Source organism: Ranitomeya variabilis, chromosome 3 (genome assembly GCF_051348905.1).
Source record: "Ranitomeya variabilis isolate aRanVar5 chromosome 3, aRanVar5.hap1, whole genome shotgun sequence".
NCBI classification, from domain to species: Eukaryota; Metazoa; Chordata; class Amphibia; order Anura; family Dendrobatidae; genus Ranitomeya; species Ranitomeya variabilis.
Genome location: NC_135234.1, coordinates 512,136,492 through 512,156,971, shown reverse-complemented (window position 1 = coordinate 512,156,971; position 20,480 = coordinate 512,136,492). Strand labels below are relative to the sequence as shown.

At 44.4% G+C, this 20,480-nt stretch overlaps 1 protein-coding gene across 6 annotated transcripts in view; it reads right to left on the bottom strand.

Moving 5' to 3' along the window:
- Positions 1 to 20,480, bottom strand: part of LOC143816487 (cohesin subunit SA-2-like) — a 122,578-nt gene that overhangs the window by 93,762 nt on the left and 8,336 nt on the right. For 5 of the 6 annotated variants that reach the window (XM_077296919.1, XM_077296915.1, XM_077296916.1 and 2 more), the window contains 3 exons: positions 16,524 to 16,590; positions 15,905 to 16,048; positions 4,461 to 4,557 (listed from right to left, as the gene is read on the bottom strand). In XM_077296919.1, coding sequence (XP_077153034.1) covers positions 4,461 to 4,557; positions 15,905 to 16,048; positions 16,524 to 16,532 — 250 coding nt within the window. In that variant the 5' untranslated portion in view covers positions 16,533 to 16,590. Of the gene's footprint in view, positions 1 to 4,460; positions 4,558 to 15,904; positions 16,049 to 16,523; positions 16,591 to 20,480 lie in introns of those variants that run through there. The other variant, XM_077296918.1, reaches the window with a different exon arrangement.

Sequence of the window (20,480 nt, the reverse complement as noted above, 5' to 3'; positions counted from 1 at the left end):
TTTGGTGTGGTTGTCTTCTCGTTTTGTCCCTATGAGGGTCTCATCTCCTAAGTTTAAGCCTCGGTTCATCGGTCCGTATAAAATATTGGAGATTCTTAACCCTGTTTCCTTCCGTTTGGACCTCCCTGCATCCTTTTCTATTCATAACGTTTTTCATCGGTCGTTATTGCGCAGGTATGAGGCACCGGTTGTGCCTTCCGTTGAGCCTCCTGCTCCGGTGTTGGTTGAGGGTGAGTTGGAGTACGTTGTGGAAAAAATCCTAGACTCCCGTGTTTCCAGACGGAGACTCCAGTATCTGGTCAAGTGGAAGGGATATGGCCAGGAGGATAATTCTTGGGTCACTGCATCTGATGTTCATGCCTCTGATCTGGTTCGTGCCTTTCATAGGGCCCATCCTGATCGCCCTGGTGGTTCTGGTGAGGGTTCGGTGCCCCCTCCTTGAGGGGGGGGTACTGTTGTGAATTTGGATTCTGGGCTCCCCCGGTGGCTACTGGTGGAATTGAACTTGTGACATCATCTTCCCTGTTCACCTGTTCTGATTAGATCTGGGTGTCGCTATATAACCTGGCTTCTCTGTTAGATGCTTGCCGGTCAACAATGTTATCAGAAGCCTCTCTGTGCTTGTTCCTGCTCCCAGACATCTACTAGATAAGTTGGACATTCGTCCATGTTTTGTTTTTGTATTTTGGTTCCAGTTCACAGCTGCAGTTTCGTTACTGTGTCTGGAAAGCTCTTGTTGATCAGGAATTGCCACTCTGGTATTATGAGTTAATGCCAGAGTCCTAAAGTAATTTCTGGATGTGTTTTGTTAGGGTTTTCTACTGACCATGAAAGTATGCTTTCTGTCTTCTGCTATCTAGAAAGCGGACCTCAAATTTGCTAAAACTATTTTCCTGCTGCGTTTGTTGTTTCATCTCATATCACCGCCAATATATGTGGGGGGCCTCTGTCTCCTTTTTGGGCATTTCTCTAGAGGTGAGTCAGGTCTTATATTTCCCTCTGCTAGCATTATTTAGTTCTCCGGCCGGCGCTGGGCATATAGGGATAAAAAGTAGGACATGCTACCTGGCTACTTCTAGATGATGCGGTAGGTTTAGTTCATGGTCAGTATAGTTACATCTTCCAAGAGCTTGTTCCTATAGAGGCTTATGCTAGTTCTCTGGCCATGGAGAGCATGACAGCTCTGCTACTTTGGTTTCGCCTTTTTTCTGTAATTCTGGTTTCCATCCTCGTTTTTCTTCAGGGCAGGTTGAGCCTTCGGACTGTCCTGGTGTAGATTCTGTGGTGGACAGGTTACAGCAAAGTTGGACTCACGTAGTGGACAATTTGACATTGTCCCAGGAGAAGGCTCAACCTTTCGCTAACCGCCGTCGTTGTGTTGGTCCCCGACTTCGTGTTGGAGATTTGGTTTGGTTGTCGTCTCGTTATGTTCCTATGAAGGTTTCTTCTCCTAAGTTTAAGCCTCGTTTCATTGGTCCTTATAAGATTTCTGAAATTCTCAATCCTGTGTCATTTCGTTTGGCCCTTCCAGCTTCTTTTGCCATCCATAATGTGTTCCATAGGTCGTTGTTGTGGAGATATGCGGCGCCTGTGGTTCCCTCCGTTGACCCTCCTGTCCCGGTGTTGGTTGAGGGGGAGTTGGAGTATGTGGTGGAGAAGATTTTAGATTCTCGTATTTCGAGACGGAAACTTCAGTACCTGGTCAAGTGGAAGGGTTATGGTCAGGAAGATAATTCCTGGGTTGTTGCCTCTGATGTTCATGCTGCCGATCTAGTTCGTGCCTTTCATTTGGCTTGTCCTGATCGGCCTGGGGGCTCTGGCGAGGGTTCGATGACTCCTCCTCAAGGGGGGGGTACTGTTGTGAATTCTGTTCTCGAACTCCCTCCTGTGGTCATGAATGGTACTTCGGCGAGTTCTGTCCATGGACTCCCTCTGGTGGCTGTGAGTGGAGCTGCTGGTTCTGAGGTTCCTTCCTCAGCTGACCTCGTTTGGTCCTAGGCTGGCTGCTCTATTTAATTCCACTCAGATCGTTACTTGATGCCAGCTGTCAATGTTCTAGTACTGGTTCAGATCGCTCTTGGATCTTTCTGAGGACCTGTCTACTCCAGCAGAAGCTAAGTCCCTGCTAGTTTATTTGCTGATCTTTGTTTTCTTGTCCAGCTTGCTATCATGATATTGCCTTGCTAGCTGGAAGCTCTGGGATGCAGAGTGGCACCTCCGCACCGTGAGTCGGTGCGGGGGTCTTTTTGCACACTCTGCATGGCTTTTTGTAGTGTTTTATGCTGACCGCAAAGGTACCTTTTCTATCCTCAATCTGTTTAGTGAAGTCTGGCCTCCTTTGCTGAAACCTGTTTCATTCTTATGTTTGTGACTTTCATCTTAACTCACAGTCAATATTTGTGGGGGGCTGCCTTTTCCTTTGGGGGAATTTCTCTGAGGCAAGGTAGGCTTTATTTCCTATCTTTAGGGGTAGTTAGCTCTTAGGCTGTGAAGAGGCGTCTAGGCAGAGTTAGGTACGCTCCATGGCTATTTCTAGTTTGTGTGTGATAGGATTAGGCTTGCGGTCAGCAGAGCTCCCACTTCCCAGAGCTTGTCCTGTGTGATAGTTTAACCATCAGGTCATTCCGGGTGCTCCTAACCACCAGGTCCATAACAGTGGAGAGGAACCGTCCGCCTCCTTGTGCCATCCGCTTTCACAGTGGTGGGACAGTGGGGACTGCTCGGACGCCATAGAGAGGGGCCAGGACAGGGGCAGTTGTCTGGCATTAGGCCTGGCTCCAGGAGAGGATACATGGAGGCGACACTCCATGTGGTCGCCTGCTGCTGGTGTGGGGAAATCGGGACCGTGAAGGAACCGTCCCTGTAATGATTATAAGGGATAACTCAGGAGACTCTTTGCATGGAACAAGACAACTACAGGACACAGTTTTATAAGTGGTAAAGTCTATATTATCACACGGTGATTCAAACAGGTGCAGAGAGAAACTCAAGTCCACAACACTTGGAGTAAATATTAAACGCAGCTTAGCAGTCTATAGGAAACTTCAGAGGAAAATGCAATCACGCAGAAAGTCTATGAAGCACAATTATTCTTGAGGATACTTGACACGAATAAGTCCTTGCTTAGTCCAAACACAGAAAGATATGCTTATAAGGCAGTTCAAATAATATCTTAGCACAACCAGGGAGGCCTGGGTAAAAGTCTCAGGTTTAAGCAGAGCAGCAACAGCTTACATGTCCAGCAAATGCAGATGGAAACAAACACAAGCAGCCAGATAGAGGATTACTGGAAACCGACTCCACACAGGTTCACAGGAGCAGGTGCAGGTGCAAAGCCAGGGAGTCATCAGGAGCTGGATGCAAGGCAGAATACTTTAGCACAGACTAAAGGCTGGGGTGGAGTTATATAGCAGGAAGACACAGTGCACATGAGACCAAAGACGCCATCTTGGAAAAGGGCAGTAATGCACAAAAGGTAATCAAAATGTTCAGAGTCCTGACAGTCACCCCTGAAGTGAGCTGGGCGGGGCTCCGGCGGTTGGCAGGGATATCAACTGTGGCCTAGTCCGGCTGAAAAAGCCAGGGACTAAATTTATGGAGCCTGCCGGTGGAGCGCGTCGGCGGGCCACGACGTAGCGCCGAATGATTGCCGCACCTTCCCACGCAGGCAGCGTGAGGAAGGAAACTACTCACCGCCACCGAGCAGAGATGCAGCCTCCATTGCGAGGGAATAAGCTCAATCGATCCTCCCTTTGCCGGGGGATGGAGAGGCTCTGTCCATCTTCATATGTGCCTGCCGCAGGGGACTTACTGCTGTGCCTGCCGCAGGGGAATTACGGCTACAGTGGGGACTACATGACGCCGTTAGGTGAGGCTTGATTGAGGTGGAGCCCGGGAGATACACTTAAGAGCCAATACTCTATGTGCTCGCCATCTTACAGGGGGGAGATTGGGACCGTATAGGAACCGTCGCCCTCGCGTAGCTTAGGCGTGCCCCATTAGTCGCAGGAAATGTACGGGGAGGTATACTCGCCGTGCTTGCCTGTTGATGGTTCTGGGGAGAGCAGACCCTAGAAAGGAATCTGTCGCCCCCTCCGTTAATTAAAAAATAAACATTTACAGAAAATAAAAATAAAAACGTTGGGGTCTGAACAGACCCAAGTGCCACCTACAGACACTAAGCAGGAACTGGTTAGCTGAGAGTCAGCAGGAGGGTGTATACTGCAGGGGAGGAGCTAACTTTCTTTGTATCACTTAGTGTCAGCCTCCTAGTGGCAGCAGCATACACCCACGGGCTCTGTCCCCCAATGAGGCGATGGAGAAAAAATGGTGTTAGAAAATGATCCCCTAAAGTGGTGTTTAATGTATGACTGATTCATTTTTATTTACATAAAATCCCTTTAGTTTGCCCGCCAATCAGTTATATATCATTTCTAAAGGTATTAGATGACTGCGCTTACCTTGACATCCTGAGCACTGAATATAGAAAGTAATGAGATCAAGTAGAGCTGCATCCCTGTCCTCCTGATAGGCTTTAATCCAGTCATCTACAACAGACTACAAAGGAGCTCCATGAAATACATGACACCTAGGCAGCATAGGCAGCATCAATAGTAAAAAGTGAAGCGGTGTTTAAATCCCGCCCCAATATCGCTGATTGGTCACGCCCGGCCGGCCGCAACCAATCATCGACACGGGATTTCCGTTACAGACAAACAGACGGAAGTGGACCTTAGACAATTACATATATAGATATGCCTGATCTACTAGTTTTGCAATTTTCAATTTTTATGCCCTTACATCAGACAGTTACACCACACAAAATAGTTAATAAATAACTTTCACACATGTCTGCTTTACCTCAGCATCATTTTCAAAACATATTTTTATTGTCAGGAAGTTAGAAGGGCTAAAAGTTTATCAGCAATTTTTCATTTTGCCAACAAAATTTCCAAAACCTATGTTTTCATGGACACATCACATTTGAAGGGACCTTGAGGGGCCTGTATGGCAGAAATACTCAAAAGTGACACCATTCTAAAAACTGCACCTTTGAACGTCCTCAAAACCACATTTCGAGAAGTGTTATGATCTGGTAGCCTAGGAGCAGCAAGGGACGTACTCTGGAGAAGGTGGTACCTGTACTGACCGCAGACCCTGTACTTAACACCGCAACTAGAAGTAGCCGTGGAATGTACCTAACACTCCCTGGACATCTCGACACAGCCGGAGGACTAATTACCCCTAGAGATAGAAAAGGGAAAACTATCTTGCCTCAGAGAAAATCCCCAAAGGATAGACAGCCCCCCACAAATATTGACTGTGAGAGGAGAGGGAAATAACATACGCAGACTGAAATCAGAATTTAGCAAAGGAGGCCACTTCTAGCTAAATAGAAAGGATAGGACAGAGTACTATGCGGTCAGTATTAAAACACTAGAAAATATCCACCACAGAAAATACAAAATCTCCACATCTAGCTAAAGATATGGAGGGTATATCTGCATCTCCAGAGATACCACCTTGGCTAAACAAATCCTTATACAGACCAAGCTGGACAAGACAAAACATGGAAAAGAACTGAACAATAAGGCCCACAGCATGTGGACTGCAAAAATCAAGGCCAGAACTTATCTTTGTTGAAATGAACAGAAAAGCAGGAGAGACCAGGCAGGGATGTGAATCCTCCAAGAACAATGGACAACTGGCACTGACTAAAGGGTCAAGCAAGACTAAATAGCCCAGTCAGGATTGCAAAAACTTGACACACCTGATGAATGCTGCGATCCACAGAGACAGCAGCACTACCACTTATAACCACCGGAGGGAGCCCAAGAGCAGAATTCACAACAGTACCCCCCCCCCCCTTGAGGAGAGGTCACCGAACCCTCATCAGAGCCCCCAGGCCGATCCGAAAGAGCCAAATGAAAGGCACAAACCAAATCCTCAGCATGAACATCGGAGGCAACAACCCAAGAATTATCCTCCTGGCCATAACCCTTCCATTTGACAAGATACTGAAGCTTCCGCCTCGAAAAACGAGAATCCAATATCTTCTCAACCACATACTCCAACTCCCCATCAATCAACACCGGGGCAGGAGGATCAACAGAGGGAACAACGGGCACCACATATTTCCGCAACAAAGATCTATGAAAAACATTATGGATGGAAAAAGAGGCTGGAAGGGCCAAACGAAAAGACACTGGATTGATAATCTCAGAAATCCTATAAGGGCCAATAAACCGAGGCTTAAACTTAGGGGAAGAAACCTTCATAGGAACATGACGGGAAGACAACCAGACCAAATCCCCAACCTGAAGCCGGGAACCAACACACCGACGACGGTTAGCAAAACGCTTAGCCCCCTCCTGAGACAACACCAAATTGTCAACAACATGAGCCCAAATTTGCTGCAACCTGTCAACCACAGAGTCCACCCCAGGACAATCAGAAGGCTCAACCTGCCCTGAAGAAAAACGAGGATGAAAACCAGAGTTACAAAAGAAGGGTGAAACCAAGGTAGCAGAACTAGCCCGATTATTAAGGGCAAACTCGGCCAATGGCAAGAAAGCCACCCAATCAACCTGAGCAGCAGACACGAAGCATCTCAAATAAGTTTCCAAAGTCTGATTAGTTCGCTCGGGTTGGCCATTTGTCTGAGGATGAAATGCGGAAGAAAAAGACAAATCAATGCCCAGCCTAGCACAAAAGGCCCGCCAAAACCTAGAAACAAACTGGGAACCTCTATCGGACACAATATTCTCCGGAATGCCATGCAAACGAACCACATGCTGAAAAAACAACGGAACCAAATCAGAAGAGGAAGGCAATTTAGGCAAAGGTACCAAATGAACCATCTTAGAAAACCGGTCACAAACCACCCAGATAACCGACATCCTCTGGGAAACCGGAAGATCCGAAATAAAATCCATAGAAATATGCGTCCAAGGCCTCTCAGGGACCGGCAAAGGCAAAAGCAACCCACTAGCGCGGGAACAGCAAGGCTTGGCCCGCGCACAAGTCCCACAGGACTGCACAAAAGAACGCACATCCCGTGACAAAGAAGGCCACCAAAAGGACCTACCAACCAAATCTCTGGTACCAAAAATCCCAGGATGACCAGCCAACACAGAACAATGAACCTCAGAAATCACTTTACTAGTCCATCTGTCAGGTACAAACAGTTTCCCCACTGGACAGCGGTCAGGTTTATCAGCCTGAAATTCCTGAAGAACCCGTCGTAAATCAGGGGAGATGGCAGAAAGAATCACCCCTTCCTTCAGAATGCCGACCGGCTCAAGGACCCCAGGAGAATCAGGCAAAAAGCTCCTAGAGAGGGCATCAGCCTTAACATTCTTAGAACCCGGAAGATACGAGACCACAAAATCAAAACGGGAGAAAAACAGGGACCATCGGGCCTGTCTAGGATTCAGCCGTTTGGCAGACTCGAGGTAAATCAGATTCTTATGATCGGTCAAGACCACAATACGGTGCTTGGCCCCCTCAAGCCAATGTCGCCACTCCTCAAATGCCCACTTCATAGCCAACAACTCACGATTGCCGACATCCTAATTGCGTTCCGCAGGCGAAAAGTTTCGAGAAAAGAAGGCACACGGTTTCATCAAGGAACCATCAGAATTCCTCTGAGACAAAACGGCCCCTGCCCCAATCTCAGAAGCGTCAACCTCAACCTGAAAAGGAAGAGAAACATCTGGCTGACGCAACACGGGCAGAAGTAAATCGGCGTTTAAGCTCCTGAAAGGCAGAAACAGCCGCAGAGGACCAATTCGTAACATCAGCGCATTTCTTCGTTAAATCGGTCAGGGGTTTAACCACACTGGAGAAGTTGGCAATGAAACGGCGATAAAAATTGGCAAAGCCCAAAAATTTGAAGACTGTTCACGGATGTGAGCTGGATCCAATCATGAATGGCCTGAACCTTAACCAGATCCATTTCTATAGATGAGGGAGAAAAAATGAAGCCCAAAAAAGAAACCTTCTGTACTCCAAAGAGGCACTTAGACCCCTTCACAAACAAGGCATTATCATGAAGGATCTGAAATACCATCCTGACTTGTTTCACATGAGACTCCCAATCATCTGAAAAAAATAAAAATATCATCCAAATATACAATCATGAATTTATCAAGATAATTCCGAAATATATCATGCATGAAGTACTGAAACACAGATGGCGCATTAGAGAGTCCGAATGGCATCACAAGGTATTCAAAATGGCCTTCGGGCGTATTAAATGCAGTTTTCCATTCGTCACACTGCTTAATACGAACAAGATTATATGCCCCTCGAAGGTCAATCTTAGTAAACCAACTAGCCCCCTTAATCCTAGCAAACAGATCAGAAAGCAAAGGCAAAGGGTATTGGAATTTGACCGTGATCTTATTCAAGAGGCGATAATCAATACAGGGTCTCAAGGAGCCATCCTTCTTGGCAACAAAAAAAAAACCTGCTCCCAATGGTGAAGAAGATGGCCGAATATGCCCCTTCTCCAAAGACTCCTTTACATAGCTCCGCATAGCGGTATGTTCTGGCACAGACAGGTTGAAAAGTCGGCCCTTAGGGAACTTACAGCCTGGAATCAAGTCAATAGCACAATCACAGTCCCTATGCGGTGGAAGGGAACTGGACTTGGGCTCATTGAATACATCCTGGAAATCTGACAAAAACTCAGGAATTTCAGAAGAGGGGGAGGAGGCAATTGACATCAAAGGAACGTCACCATGAACCCCCTGACAACCCCAACTAGTCACAGACATAGATTTCCAATCTAATACCGGATTATGCACCTGTAACCATGGGAAACCCAGCACAACAGCATCATGCAAATTATGCAACACCAGAAAACGACAATCTTCCTGATGGACTGGCGCCATGCACATGGTCACCTGTGTCCAAAACTGGGGTTTCTTTTTAGCCAACGGTGTAGCATCAATACCCCTCAAAGGAATAGGACTCTGCAAAGACTGCAAGGGGAAACCACAACGTCTGGCAAACTCTAAGTCTATTAAGTTTAGAGCGGCGCCTGAATCCACAAATGCCATGACAGAAAATGACGATAATGAGCAGATCAGGGTCACAGATAACAGAAATTTAGGTTGTACAGTACTGATGGTAACGGAACTAGCGATTCTCTTGGTACGCTTAGGGCAATCAGAAATAACATGAGCAGAATCGCCGCAGTAAAAACACAACCTATTCTGACGTCTGAATCCTTGTCGTTCAGCTCTAGACACAATCCTATCACACTGCATAGGCTCAGGACTCCGCTCGGAAGACAATGCCATAGTGTGCACAACTCTGCGCTCGCGCACGCGCCGATCAATCTGAATGGCCAGAGACATAGAATCACTCAGACCAGCAGGCATGGGGAACCCCACCATAACATCTTTAACGGATTCAGAAAGACCCTTTCTGAAAATTGCCGCCAAGGCATCCTCATTCCATTTAGTCAGCACAGACCATTTTCTAAATTTCTGGCAATATGATTCTGCCGCTTCTTGACCCTGACACAGGGCCAACAAGGTCTTCTCAGCATGATCCACTGAATTAGGTTCATCATACAATAACCCAAGCGCCTGGAAAAAGGTGTCTACATTAAGCAAAGCCGGATTCCCAGGTTCCAGGGCAAATGTCCAATCCTGGGGGTCACCACGCAGCAGAGATATAACAATTTTAACCTGCTGGATGGGATCACCAGAGGAGCGGGGTTTCAGAGCAAAAAACAGTTTACAGTTATTTTTAAAGCTCAAAAATTTGGACCTGTCCCCAAAAAACAAATCAGGAGTTGGAATTCTAGGCTTTAAGACCGGAGTCTGAACGATATAATCGGAAATACCCTGTACTCTAGCAGCAAGTTGATCCACACGAGAAGCTAATCCCTGAACATCCATGCCAGCGCCAAACTCCTGAGCCACCCAGAGGTAAAGAGGGAAAAAAAAACACAACAGACTACAGAAAAAAAAATGGCTCAGCACTTTCCTTCCCTTCTTCTGAGATGCGGTTAACTCATTGTTGGCCAGTTGTACTGTTATGATCTGGTAGCCTAGGAGCAGCATGGGACGTACTCTGGAGAAGGTGGTACCTGTACTGACCGCAGACCCTGAACTTAACACCGCAACTAGAAGTAGCCGTGGAATGTACCTAACACTCCCTGGACATCTCGACACAGCCGGAGGACTAATTACCCCTAGAGATAGAAAAGGGAAAACTATCTTGCCTCAGAGAAAATCCCCAAAGGATAGACAGCCCCCCACAAATATTGACTGTGAGAGGAGAGGGAAATAACATACGCAGACTGAAATCAGAATTTAGCAAAGGAGGCCACTTCTAGCTAAATAGAAAGGATAGGACAGAGTACTATGCGGTCAGTATTAAAACACTAGAAAATATCCACCACAGAAAATACAAAATCTCCACATCTAACTAAAGATATGGAGGGTATATCTGCATCTCCAGAGATACCAGCTTGGCTAAACAAATCCTTATACAGACCAAGCTGGACAAGACAAAACATGGAAAAGAACTGAACAATAAGGCCCACAGCATGTGGACTGCAAAAATCAAGGCCAGAACTTATCTTTGTTGAAATGAACAGAAAAGCAGGAAAGACCAGGCAGGGATGTGAATCCTCCAAGAACAATGGACAACTGGCACTGACTAAAGGGTCAAGCAAGACTAAATAGCCCAGTCAGGATTGCAAAAACTTGACACACCTGATGAATGCTGCGATCCAGAGACAGCAGCACTACCACTTATAACCACCAGAGGGAGCCCAAGAGCAGAATTCACAACAGAGAAGTATATTAACGCTTTAGGAATTAAAACAAACAGATTTGCCTGGGAATGGCTTGCGGCTGCCAAGTCACATTGGCAGAGCCTCTGAGGTCTCAGGACCGCAGTAGAAATCATCTAGCGGTCCAGTGAGCGTGTGGATGGTCTGTGTTTCATAACATTTCATAGCATTGAGCGGTGAAGAAAAAATAATGACATCATTTTAAAAATTACCACATAATTTGTTATACAATTTCTCGTGAACGAGGCAATACCCCATACGTGGTTGTACAGAACTATTTGGCCATACAGAGAGACTCGGGAGCAAGGGAGCGCTATTTGCCTCCTGGAGAGCAGATTTTCATAGAACAGTTTGCGATCTCCATACACAGAGCCCCTAATTGCTAGAAGAGCAGACTCCCCCCTCAATGGACTCCAATTCAGAGATTACACCCCTCTGGGAATTCATCTACTATTTTGACTCTTTGGGTGTGCAGCGCCCCAGAGTCCTGGTCGTTGCAGTACTGACGCTCCGCCACTAAGGGGAGTGATGGTACATCTGATGGCACTAAAGGAGTTCACCTGACAAGGTATCACAGTCACACATTACACTTCACACTCTGGCCACCAGGGGGAGCAAAGGGTTCTATGTATTAGGCCACTCCTCACAATATGGTAAAACTGGGGGTTGGATAGGAAGTTAGAGAGAAGCTGACTGGGTTTTGCCCAGGCAACATCCTGTGGCAGAGGGTGTTGCGGGGAAGATTCAGGGGGGTCTCTGTCAGGGGTGGGATCCTGACAGCGGCCTAGCGAAAAGGACAGAACGTTACGGAGCCGCGCCTGCACCCGTTGCGGTGGCATCCTAAGAAAGGACACAAAGCGAGGTTTATTGTGGAGAAGTGAGAAACGAGATCACCGCACAAAGGAGAATAGAACCAGTAGGAGTCGTGCTGTAAGATCGTGGCAACATCCTACTGAGGCGCGTAGCCGGTGGCCGGAACGCCGAGGAAGTATTGGGCTCCAAGCATTACTTCAAACAGCGGCAGGACAGTTAATTATAGGTTGGCTGTCTCACCTAAATCACCTAAGCAGACATAGGAGGCAATTGTGGGAGAGGGGCGACGCTAGGGTCCCAGAAGAACTCCAGGCCTACCCGTCATACGGGTGCGTCCTAGCCATATCATCTGGGGGACGGAGAAGAACATCAGAACAGAAACGATAGTTGTGAGGACTATCCCGTGGTGCTCAGCAGGGAGGTACTACAACACATAGGCGCTAGAAGGTAGGCACTGATTTCCACCTGCAAAGGGAGCTCTGGATGTGCCTTCGGACCGGCCGGTCTCAGCCAGCCCTGTTAGCAGTGCTCTGGATTGCGGATCCTGAAGCCTTCAGTAAAGAGGTAAAGAGACTGCAACCCTGTGTCCTCGTTATTCATCGCACCTTGCACCACACATCAACATCACATCTTTCATTGGTCGCCCCTTAGCAGGGTCACGGACCGGGTCTAGCCACCGTGACAACCCCAGGACTGAGACAGAGAGGCCCGGTACCGAGTACCCTGCGTCTGGGGGCGCTCCAGGTGTTTCCCAAAAACAGGCAGAAATGGACGTTGCAGAGTGAAAATACAAATATGCCATGCAAGTTTTTGCATTGCCATATTTTGAAAGCTACAATTTTTCTATATTTCTGCTGACAGTCATGTGAGGGCTGAGCTGGAGTTTTTATTAGCACCGTTTTTGGGCACATTATATTTATTGATCACTTTCTATTCCGATTTTGGGAGGAAGAATGAACAAAAACCAGCAACTCAGATTGTTTTTTAGGGTCGTTCACTGCGTGGTAAAAGTAATAAGACAACTTTACTCTTCGGGTCAGTACGATTACAGCGATACCACATTTATATAACTTTTTTGTTTTGTCCTTTCTACACAATAACTTTTTTTTTAAATATTGTTTTTGCACTGTTGTATTCTGAGAGCTATAGCTTTTTTGTTTTTCCACCGATGGAGCTGCATTGGGGCTTGTTTTTTGTGGGACAAGATAACGTTTTCAGAAATACGATTTTTATTTATTTTTGTCTTTGTAATCACGCTTTATTCCACATTTTTTTCCAATGGTACAATGAAAAACCATAGTTTTTTGCCACTTTTTTTTTTTTTTTGCGATATTCACTGTAGGGTTTAATTATTTTGACAGTTTTATACAGTGGGGACAATAAGTATTTGATACATTGCCAATTTTGTAAGTTTTCCCACTTACAGAAAATGGAGACAGAATCTAAAATGAAAAACAGTCACATTATATGATTTTTAAATCATTAAATTGCATTTTATTGCAGGAAATAAGTTTTTGGTCACCTACCAACCAGCAAGAATTCTGCCTCTCACAGACCTGATAGTGTTTCTTTAAGAAGACCTCCTACTCTGCACTCATTACCTGTATTAATTGCACCTATTTGAACTCGTTACCTGTATAAAAGACACCTGTCTACACACTCAATAAATCACACTCCAACCTCTCCACCATGGCCAAGAACAAAGAGCTGTCTAAGGACTAAATTGTAGACCTGCACAAGGCTGGGATGGGCTACAGGACAATAGGCAAACAGCTTGGTGAGAAGGCAACAACTTTTGGCTCAATTATTAGAAAATGGAAGAAGCACAAGATCTCGCCTCAAGGGGTAAGTATGATACTGAGAAAAGTCAGGAATCAGCCCAGAACTATACGGGAGGACCTGGTTAACGACCTGGAAAAAGCTGGGACCACAGTCTCAAACATTACCGTCAGTAACACACTATGCTATCATGGATTAAAATCCTGCAGGACACGCAAGATCCTCCTGCTCACGCTAGCACATGTCCAGGCCCGTTTGAAGTTTGCCAATGACCATCTAAAGGATCCAGAGGAGGCATGGGAGAAGGTCACGGGGTCAGATGAGACCAGAATAGAACACTTGATGTGTTTGCAGGAAGAAGGATGAGTACAATCACAAGAACACTGTCCCATCTGTATAGCATGGTGAGGGAAACATCATACTTTGGGGGTGCTTTTCTGCAAAGGGGACAGGATGACTGCCCCGTATTGAAAGGAGGATGGATGGGGGTCATGGATTGCGAGATTTTGGCCAACAACCTTCTTCTTTTTGTAAGAGCAATGAGCTGTGGCTGGGTCTTGTAGTATGACAATGACCAGAAACACACAGCCAGGGCAGCTAAGGAGTGGCTCCATAAGAAGCATTACAAGGTCCTGCAGTGGCCTAGCCAATCTCCAGACCTAAACCCAATAGAAAGTCTTTGGAGAGAGTTCCTACGATAAAAATTACAAATCTCTCTATTCTTTGTAGGTGGCAAAACTAGCAAAATCGGCAGTGTATCAAATTATTATTTTCCCCACTGTATATTGGCTTGTTCCAGATGCAGCGATACCAAATGTGTACTTTTTTATTTTGGTTTTTATATAAATCAGTGTATTTATTGGTTTTTTTGTTCTTAATTTTGGGGGGGAGTTTTTTGTTTGTTTGTTTTTTTCAATTTTTCAATCTTTTTCTTAACTTCCTTTACTACTTTTTACTCAGTCCCTCTATGGGACTTCAACTTTTATTATTCTGATCACTGATCTCATGCATTGTAATACACCATGGCTGGCTGGGTCTCACAGGCCACCATACCTGGCACACCAGAAAGTCATTGTTTGACCTCTGAGTGCCATGACAAACATCAGCTTCCCATGATTTTGTCACGGGAGGGCCGATAGGGGGACTCCCTCTCCCACCCCCATCTCACAATCTTCTAAATGTTGTAATCGCCATAGATCATGACATCTGGAGGTTTAATCAGCCAGGGGCGGTGTGGGCACTGGCCCTGGCTGTTACCACAACAGCTCGGGGGTCAGCTTAGCAGAGCTCCCGCCGGTGATCATGCAGGGAAGTGCTGATATGTCAGATTAACTGACCGATCACAGCAATCAGAGAGCAGGGACTGGTAAAATGTGTCCCTGTATCTCTAGCTGTCAGCACGGAGCTGTCATTGTGTGCTTTCACACAGTGATAGCTCAATGACATGACGTGTATAGCAGGTCATGATGTGGGAACTGATACCTGCACATGACATACTATAAACGTCATTGGTCGTTAAAGGCTTAAAGCCCCATTCCAGTGCTTAGTTTTTATTTCTTTACTCCCGGAGTGGTGTCCCTAAGGTCTGTTCCCTTCCTATAATAATATACTTACCAGCTGCCATCTTCTGTTCTTCCCGGCACCGCTTCGGTTCTGTTCCACCATCTTGTGAGCGCATATCACAGGTAACAGTCACAAGCTCTCAATGTAAATCAAAGAGGGCCTTGCTCTGGGTCTCATAGACTTACAAGGAGAAGTACAGTAGACAGGAGTAAGAAGCAGAACAACGTAAGGCACATAGAGATGCTTATGCATTCAGAAAATCTCATATCCATAACTCATACTGTAGTCGGTATAGGAGTATGCAATGTTTTGGGTAATACCTTTCATCTGATGAGTAGGCAGTGGTCACTGTTCACAAATTAGAAAAATTAAGGGTATGGGGTGGCCTTCCCCCAAAATAATGCAAATCGGGACTTAGTATTGCGTCTCTTGTGTACACAGTGCTCACTACTTACACATCGGATGAAGAACATATACCAAAACGTTACTTATTTCTATACCGACTACAGTCTGATTTATGGATTTGAGCTATTCTGAATACATTTTAATTAGGCATCTGTAAGTTCCTTACAGTGTGCAGTTCCTCACTCCTATCTCCTATGGTTCTTCAGGAGCTCAGTGGTTAGCTCCAAGGGGACTGGCACCCCGTGCAGTTCAGACCATCTTCTTCGGTTATGCCACCTATTCTATTAACATTACATTGAGAAGTGAGCAAACACTGGATCACCTAGCAAACATTAGAGCCATCCATCTAGTCCCAATTGGCAGAACAGGACCAGAGCAGTGTCAAGAATAGTAGAAGGTGGCGTCTGGTAACAATTCTATTTCAGCCAGAATGATTGCTCCACAACACAACTGTGCATCACTTAACAGATGATCTCAGTGCCGCAATTACAAAAATATGGGGTTGGGCAATAGACCTCCTGAACGTACCTGTATTGCTCTTTTTCCAATGCTGATAACCTCAAACAGAGTGACCGCTTCAGTCACTTCCCCAGCTGATATGCGGCTGTCCCTGCTACGCCTTGAAGAGTTTCTACGAGAGAGGTTTTCGGACTGTCTTCGGCCTCGCTTTACCTGTCATGTCATAATCAAAGTAATGAAAGTTAAGCAAGTAAAATCCAGCAGTCAGTGAAGCATACGGATACACAGAGAGCAAAAAGCAAAAGACAGATTACATAAGAATGTAGTATTATCAATGCCTGAGAGATAAGGAGAAGCCAGTGACTAAAAATACAGCCTGACGTTTTGTGACCTGGTAAGTGACATGTACAGTAGGTTTCTGTTACTTTTCTATCACTTGAGGATATAAAATGGAATTATCATTTTCTGCACAATGTGACTTGTCCAATATACAATATACGCTGAAAAAAAATTATTCGCACAAACTGACACTGAGAAAGGAAAAACACAACTTAACCATGTAATAAAACTGACATTCTCAATACCATATTATATAGATATTTTCTATAGTTATCTCCAGAAGTGAAGTTTTCTCACTATGTGCAGTAGCCCATACCGCACTAAATATGTGGCAAGTATAACAACCTACCGGGGTCATCGGGTAGTCCAGGCTGCCATGGCTTATGCTAGCAAGGGAATTGCTGTTGGCATTCTCCCTGCAGGGATATTAAAATACAAATGTCTTCATTATTAAACCAAGAAACCCAAGATCAATTTCTTTACACATAACACTGGCAACTGTTCATATTTACTATATCAAAATAACGGATGTCCGAAACTGCCTGGGTCATTAAAGGGGATTTCTATGTTAATTTTTCAGACACACTGGAAAGGTTATCAGTACATGAAACCATGCCAAACAGATTGTAATGCAAATTATCAGTTAACTTCCGGAAAATCACAGAGAGAGAGAGAGAAAAGAGAGAGAGAGAGGAGAGAATAGAAAGATGAGAGAGAGAAGAGAGAGAGAGTTCTGGGTTCTGGTTCAAGTTCAGGTACAGTTCTGGTAAGCAGACCGAACTTTGGAATAAAGTTCGGGATGGTTACCATAACCCGAACTTCCACGGGTCCACTCATCCCTAATTGTGAAAATGGAAATAAATCCCACTCGCTTTTAGTGAGACAACTCAGAGAGGAAAGAGGCCAATCATCAATATACACCCTTGGGGATAATAAAGGGACGGTGTTGTATTGGTCCACTAAAATAGCTAAAATCTTTCAAGAGACCTTATCTAACCTATACTCTCTCCCTGACTCTCCACCTACTGGTCCAAATAAGTAGAGAAAAATCATCCAAACCTTCCTCCAACCCCAACCCTTTGTAGGGAAGCAATTGATTCTCTCAATAATGAGATTTCTCAGGAGGAAATAACAGATGTGTTCGCATCACTTCCCAAATGTAAATTCCTTGGTCCAGATGGACTTATTTATCTTTACAGAAAAGAAACGATAAATGAGAAAACTCCCTAAGGGTAAGATATCAAAAGTTCAAACTTTATTAGATACGTAATACAAATATAAAATCAATGAAAAGGTACTGCAAAGAGAAAATAATGATGGTACCAGATACATAAATTTTATTGACCATTCACCAGTATGTTTACACTCTGGTTTATTCAACATGTATTTTTAGCACTGATGTTTTTACACACTATTTATTCATCATTCACTTTATTCAAATATTTATAAGATTTTAATATTTTAAAACCTATACATACAGAATATCCAAACATATTTTATTTATTTATTGTGTATTCTTATTTTATTTTATATACTCCATTAATATATTTTTCATACATACGTCGAGCACTCAGACCATCCTCATGGAGTCGGTTTCTAACCGTTTGTGCAGACACATGCACATTTGTGGCCTGCTGGAGGTCATTTTGCAGGGGTCTGGCAGTGCTCCTCCTGTTCCTCCTTGCACAAAGGCTGAGGTAGCGGTCCTGCTGCTGGGTAGTGTTGCTGGTGGGCGCACCCGCATGCTACCAGTGCCGGGACCGGGAGATCCAATGGCACAGTCACTCCATAAGAGCACAACATATAGCTGCCCAGTTAAAAGGATGCAGCCCATTGGCTTTCTCCCTTTTAAAAGCATCCGGCATACATCTTACTGCACACCCTTTCTGAGAAAGCCTTTGTGTGAAACACGCATCAGGGGGTCTCTGGTGGCAAATATCAGGTGGTTACTTCCATGTATTGCATTGCAATTTAAATGGTGTGATTATGTCTTCCAGCAGGTAGTGTCTGAGATACCTTTCCAAATATTCCTGAATCTACTTTGATTTTATCCTTACTTGCATTCACTTGTGTCTGGCTAATATATTTGACTAATGCCTTAATTCATATTCTTGTATGTGTATAATATGAAGAGAGTCTGCCATATCTATTCAACCCACTAGGGGGAGACATCTTTTTTTTTTGTCTTTACTTGGCTTGATACTTACCATTTTTGCAGATTTTTTTTCATCTGGTGATAGATTGATTCCATATATTTATTCATGTGAACTGTGATATCAATTTACCAAGAAACACCACTTAGAAATATTTTTAGGCTCCTTTTTGTACATTTAAGAGGCTTTAATTACTGTTTATCTCTCTGATACCATCAGAGTATTTTCTCTTTGCAGTACCTTTTAATTGATTTTATATTGGTAATACGTATTTAATAAAGTTTGAACTTCTTACCACTAAAATATCAGCAACATGTTTATCTAATCGTCTCCCCCATTTAATTTCTAAGGACCAGGTAAGGTTCATACCCCGCAGAGAAGGTGGAGATAATGTGTATGGGGCCACTCGCTGCGCCCCAACTCAAACATACAGAGGGATGGAAGGAGAAAAGGAATATAAACTGTCTTCATTTGCAGATGATGCTTTATTGACATTACCCAATAACCTACATGCCCTTTTAGGACGATTTAGTTACCTCTCAGGCTATAAGGTCACTAATAGAAAGACAGAAGCCCCCCTCAATGTTATTAACATATTAAGTTTGATAATAGAAATCTACAATTATAGATGGAAGGACTCTTCTCTGAAATATTTGGAGGATCAACTGACCGCCAATCACAAATCTTTGTTCCAACATAATTATCCTCAGTTATTTAATGAACTTAAACGATTACTGAATAAATGGAAACAGCCACGAGCGGCTATTAACATGTTACATGCTGCTGTCAATCTCTGACAGCGGCATTTAACTCGCGCATCACAAACCCTGCCTATCGGCACCCCTGTCACATGATCGTGGTGCGCTGATGGGTTGGCATTACAGCCGGGGTCTGCAGAAGCCCCCCGCGCTTGTCATTGCAGATCTCGTATGATCATCATATGTAGGTCATCATAGGAGATGATCATTTCTGCACAAGTGATCAGATGAGTCTCCTAAGGGAACTATTGAAGTCTGTAAAAAGTTTAAAAAAAATGCTTTAAAAACTATAAAAAAAAAAAATAAAAATATAAAAAGTTAAAATTAACCTCCTTTTACCCCATACAAAATAAAATAAATAAAAAATACAAATATATGGTATCGCTGCGCTCAGAAACACCTGAGCTATCAAAATATAAATCAAAACGTCAGAATTTTGTTTATTAAAATGCAATAACAAGCGATCAAAACATCTACCACACAATGGTATCAATAAAAACATCAGCTCGGCGCGCAAAAAATGAGAAAATAAGCCCTCACTCGGCCCCAGATCCTGAACACTGTAGATGCCACAGGTCTCGCAAAATGGTGTTTGTTGCTTTTTTTTAAACTTTGGAATTTTTTTTCATCGCTTAAATTAAAAAAGAACCTATACATGTATGGTATCTGTGAACTCATAATGACCTGGTGCACTTTTTCAGCAATTTCACCACACTTGGAATTTTCTTCCCGTTTTCCAGTACAGCATATGGTAAAACCAATGGAGTCGTTCAAAAGTACAACTTGTCCCACACACGGCCATATTGATAGAAAAATAAAAAAAGTTATGGCTCTGGTAAGAAGGAGAGCAAAAAGAACAAATGGAAAATCTCAAGGTTGTGAAGGAGTTAAATTCTTAAGATTAGTATATGCAAATCAGGCACTATATGCACTCTCTTTTCTCCTCCTCCAAAGTCCCCCAAAGCAACTTACTTTGAAAAGTTATGCAGAGCTCGGGTCTCAAACAAAGGTCTTACCCCATAACTTCCCTCTCCAAAATCACTGAAGGGGAGCTTGCTCATCTTCTCTCCAAATCACACCTCACCACTTGAGCACTTGACCCCATCCCACCTCCTCCCCAACCTCACCACCACACTAATCCCATCCCTAACCCATCTCTTCAACCTATCACTAACTTCTGGTACCTTCCCCACTGCTTTCAAACATGTCACAATCACACCTATCCTCAAAAAGCCATCTCTTGACCCAAGCGCTATGTCCAGCTATCGCCCCATATCTTTGCTCCCATTTGCATCCAAACTCCTTGAGCAGCACGTCCATGCTGAACTTTCCTCTCACTTTGCATCTAACTCTCTCTTCGACAACCTACAATCTTGCTTCCGTCCCCACCATTCC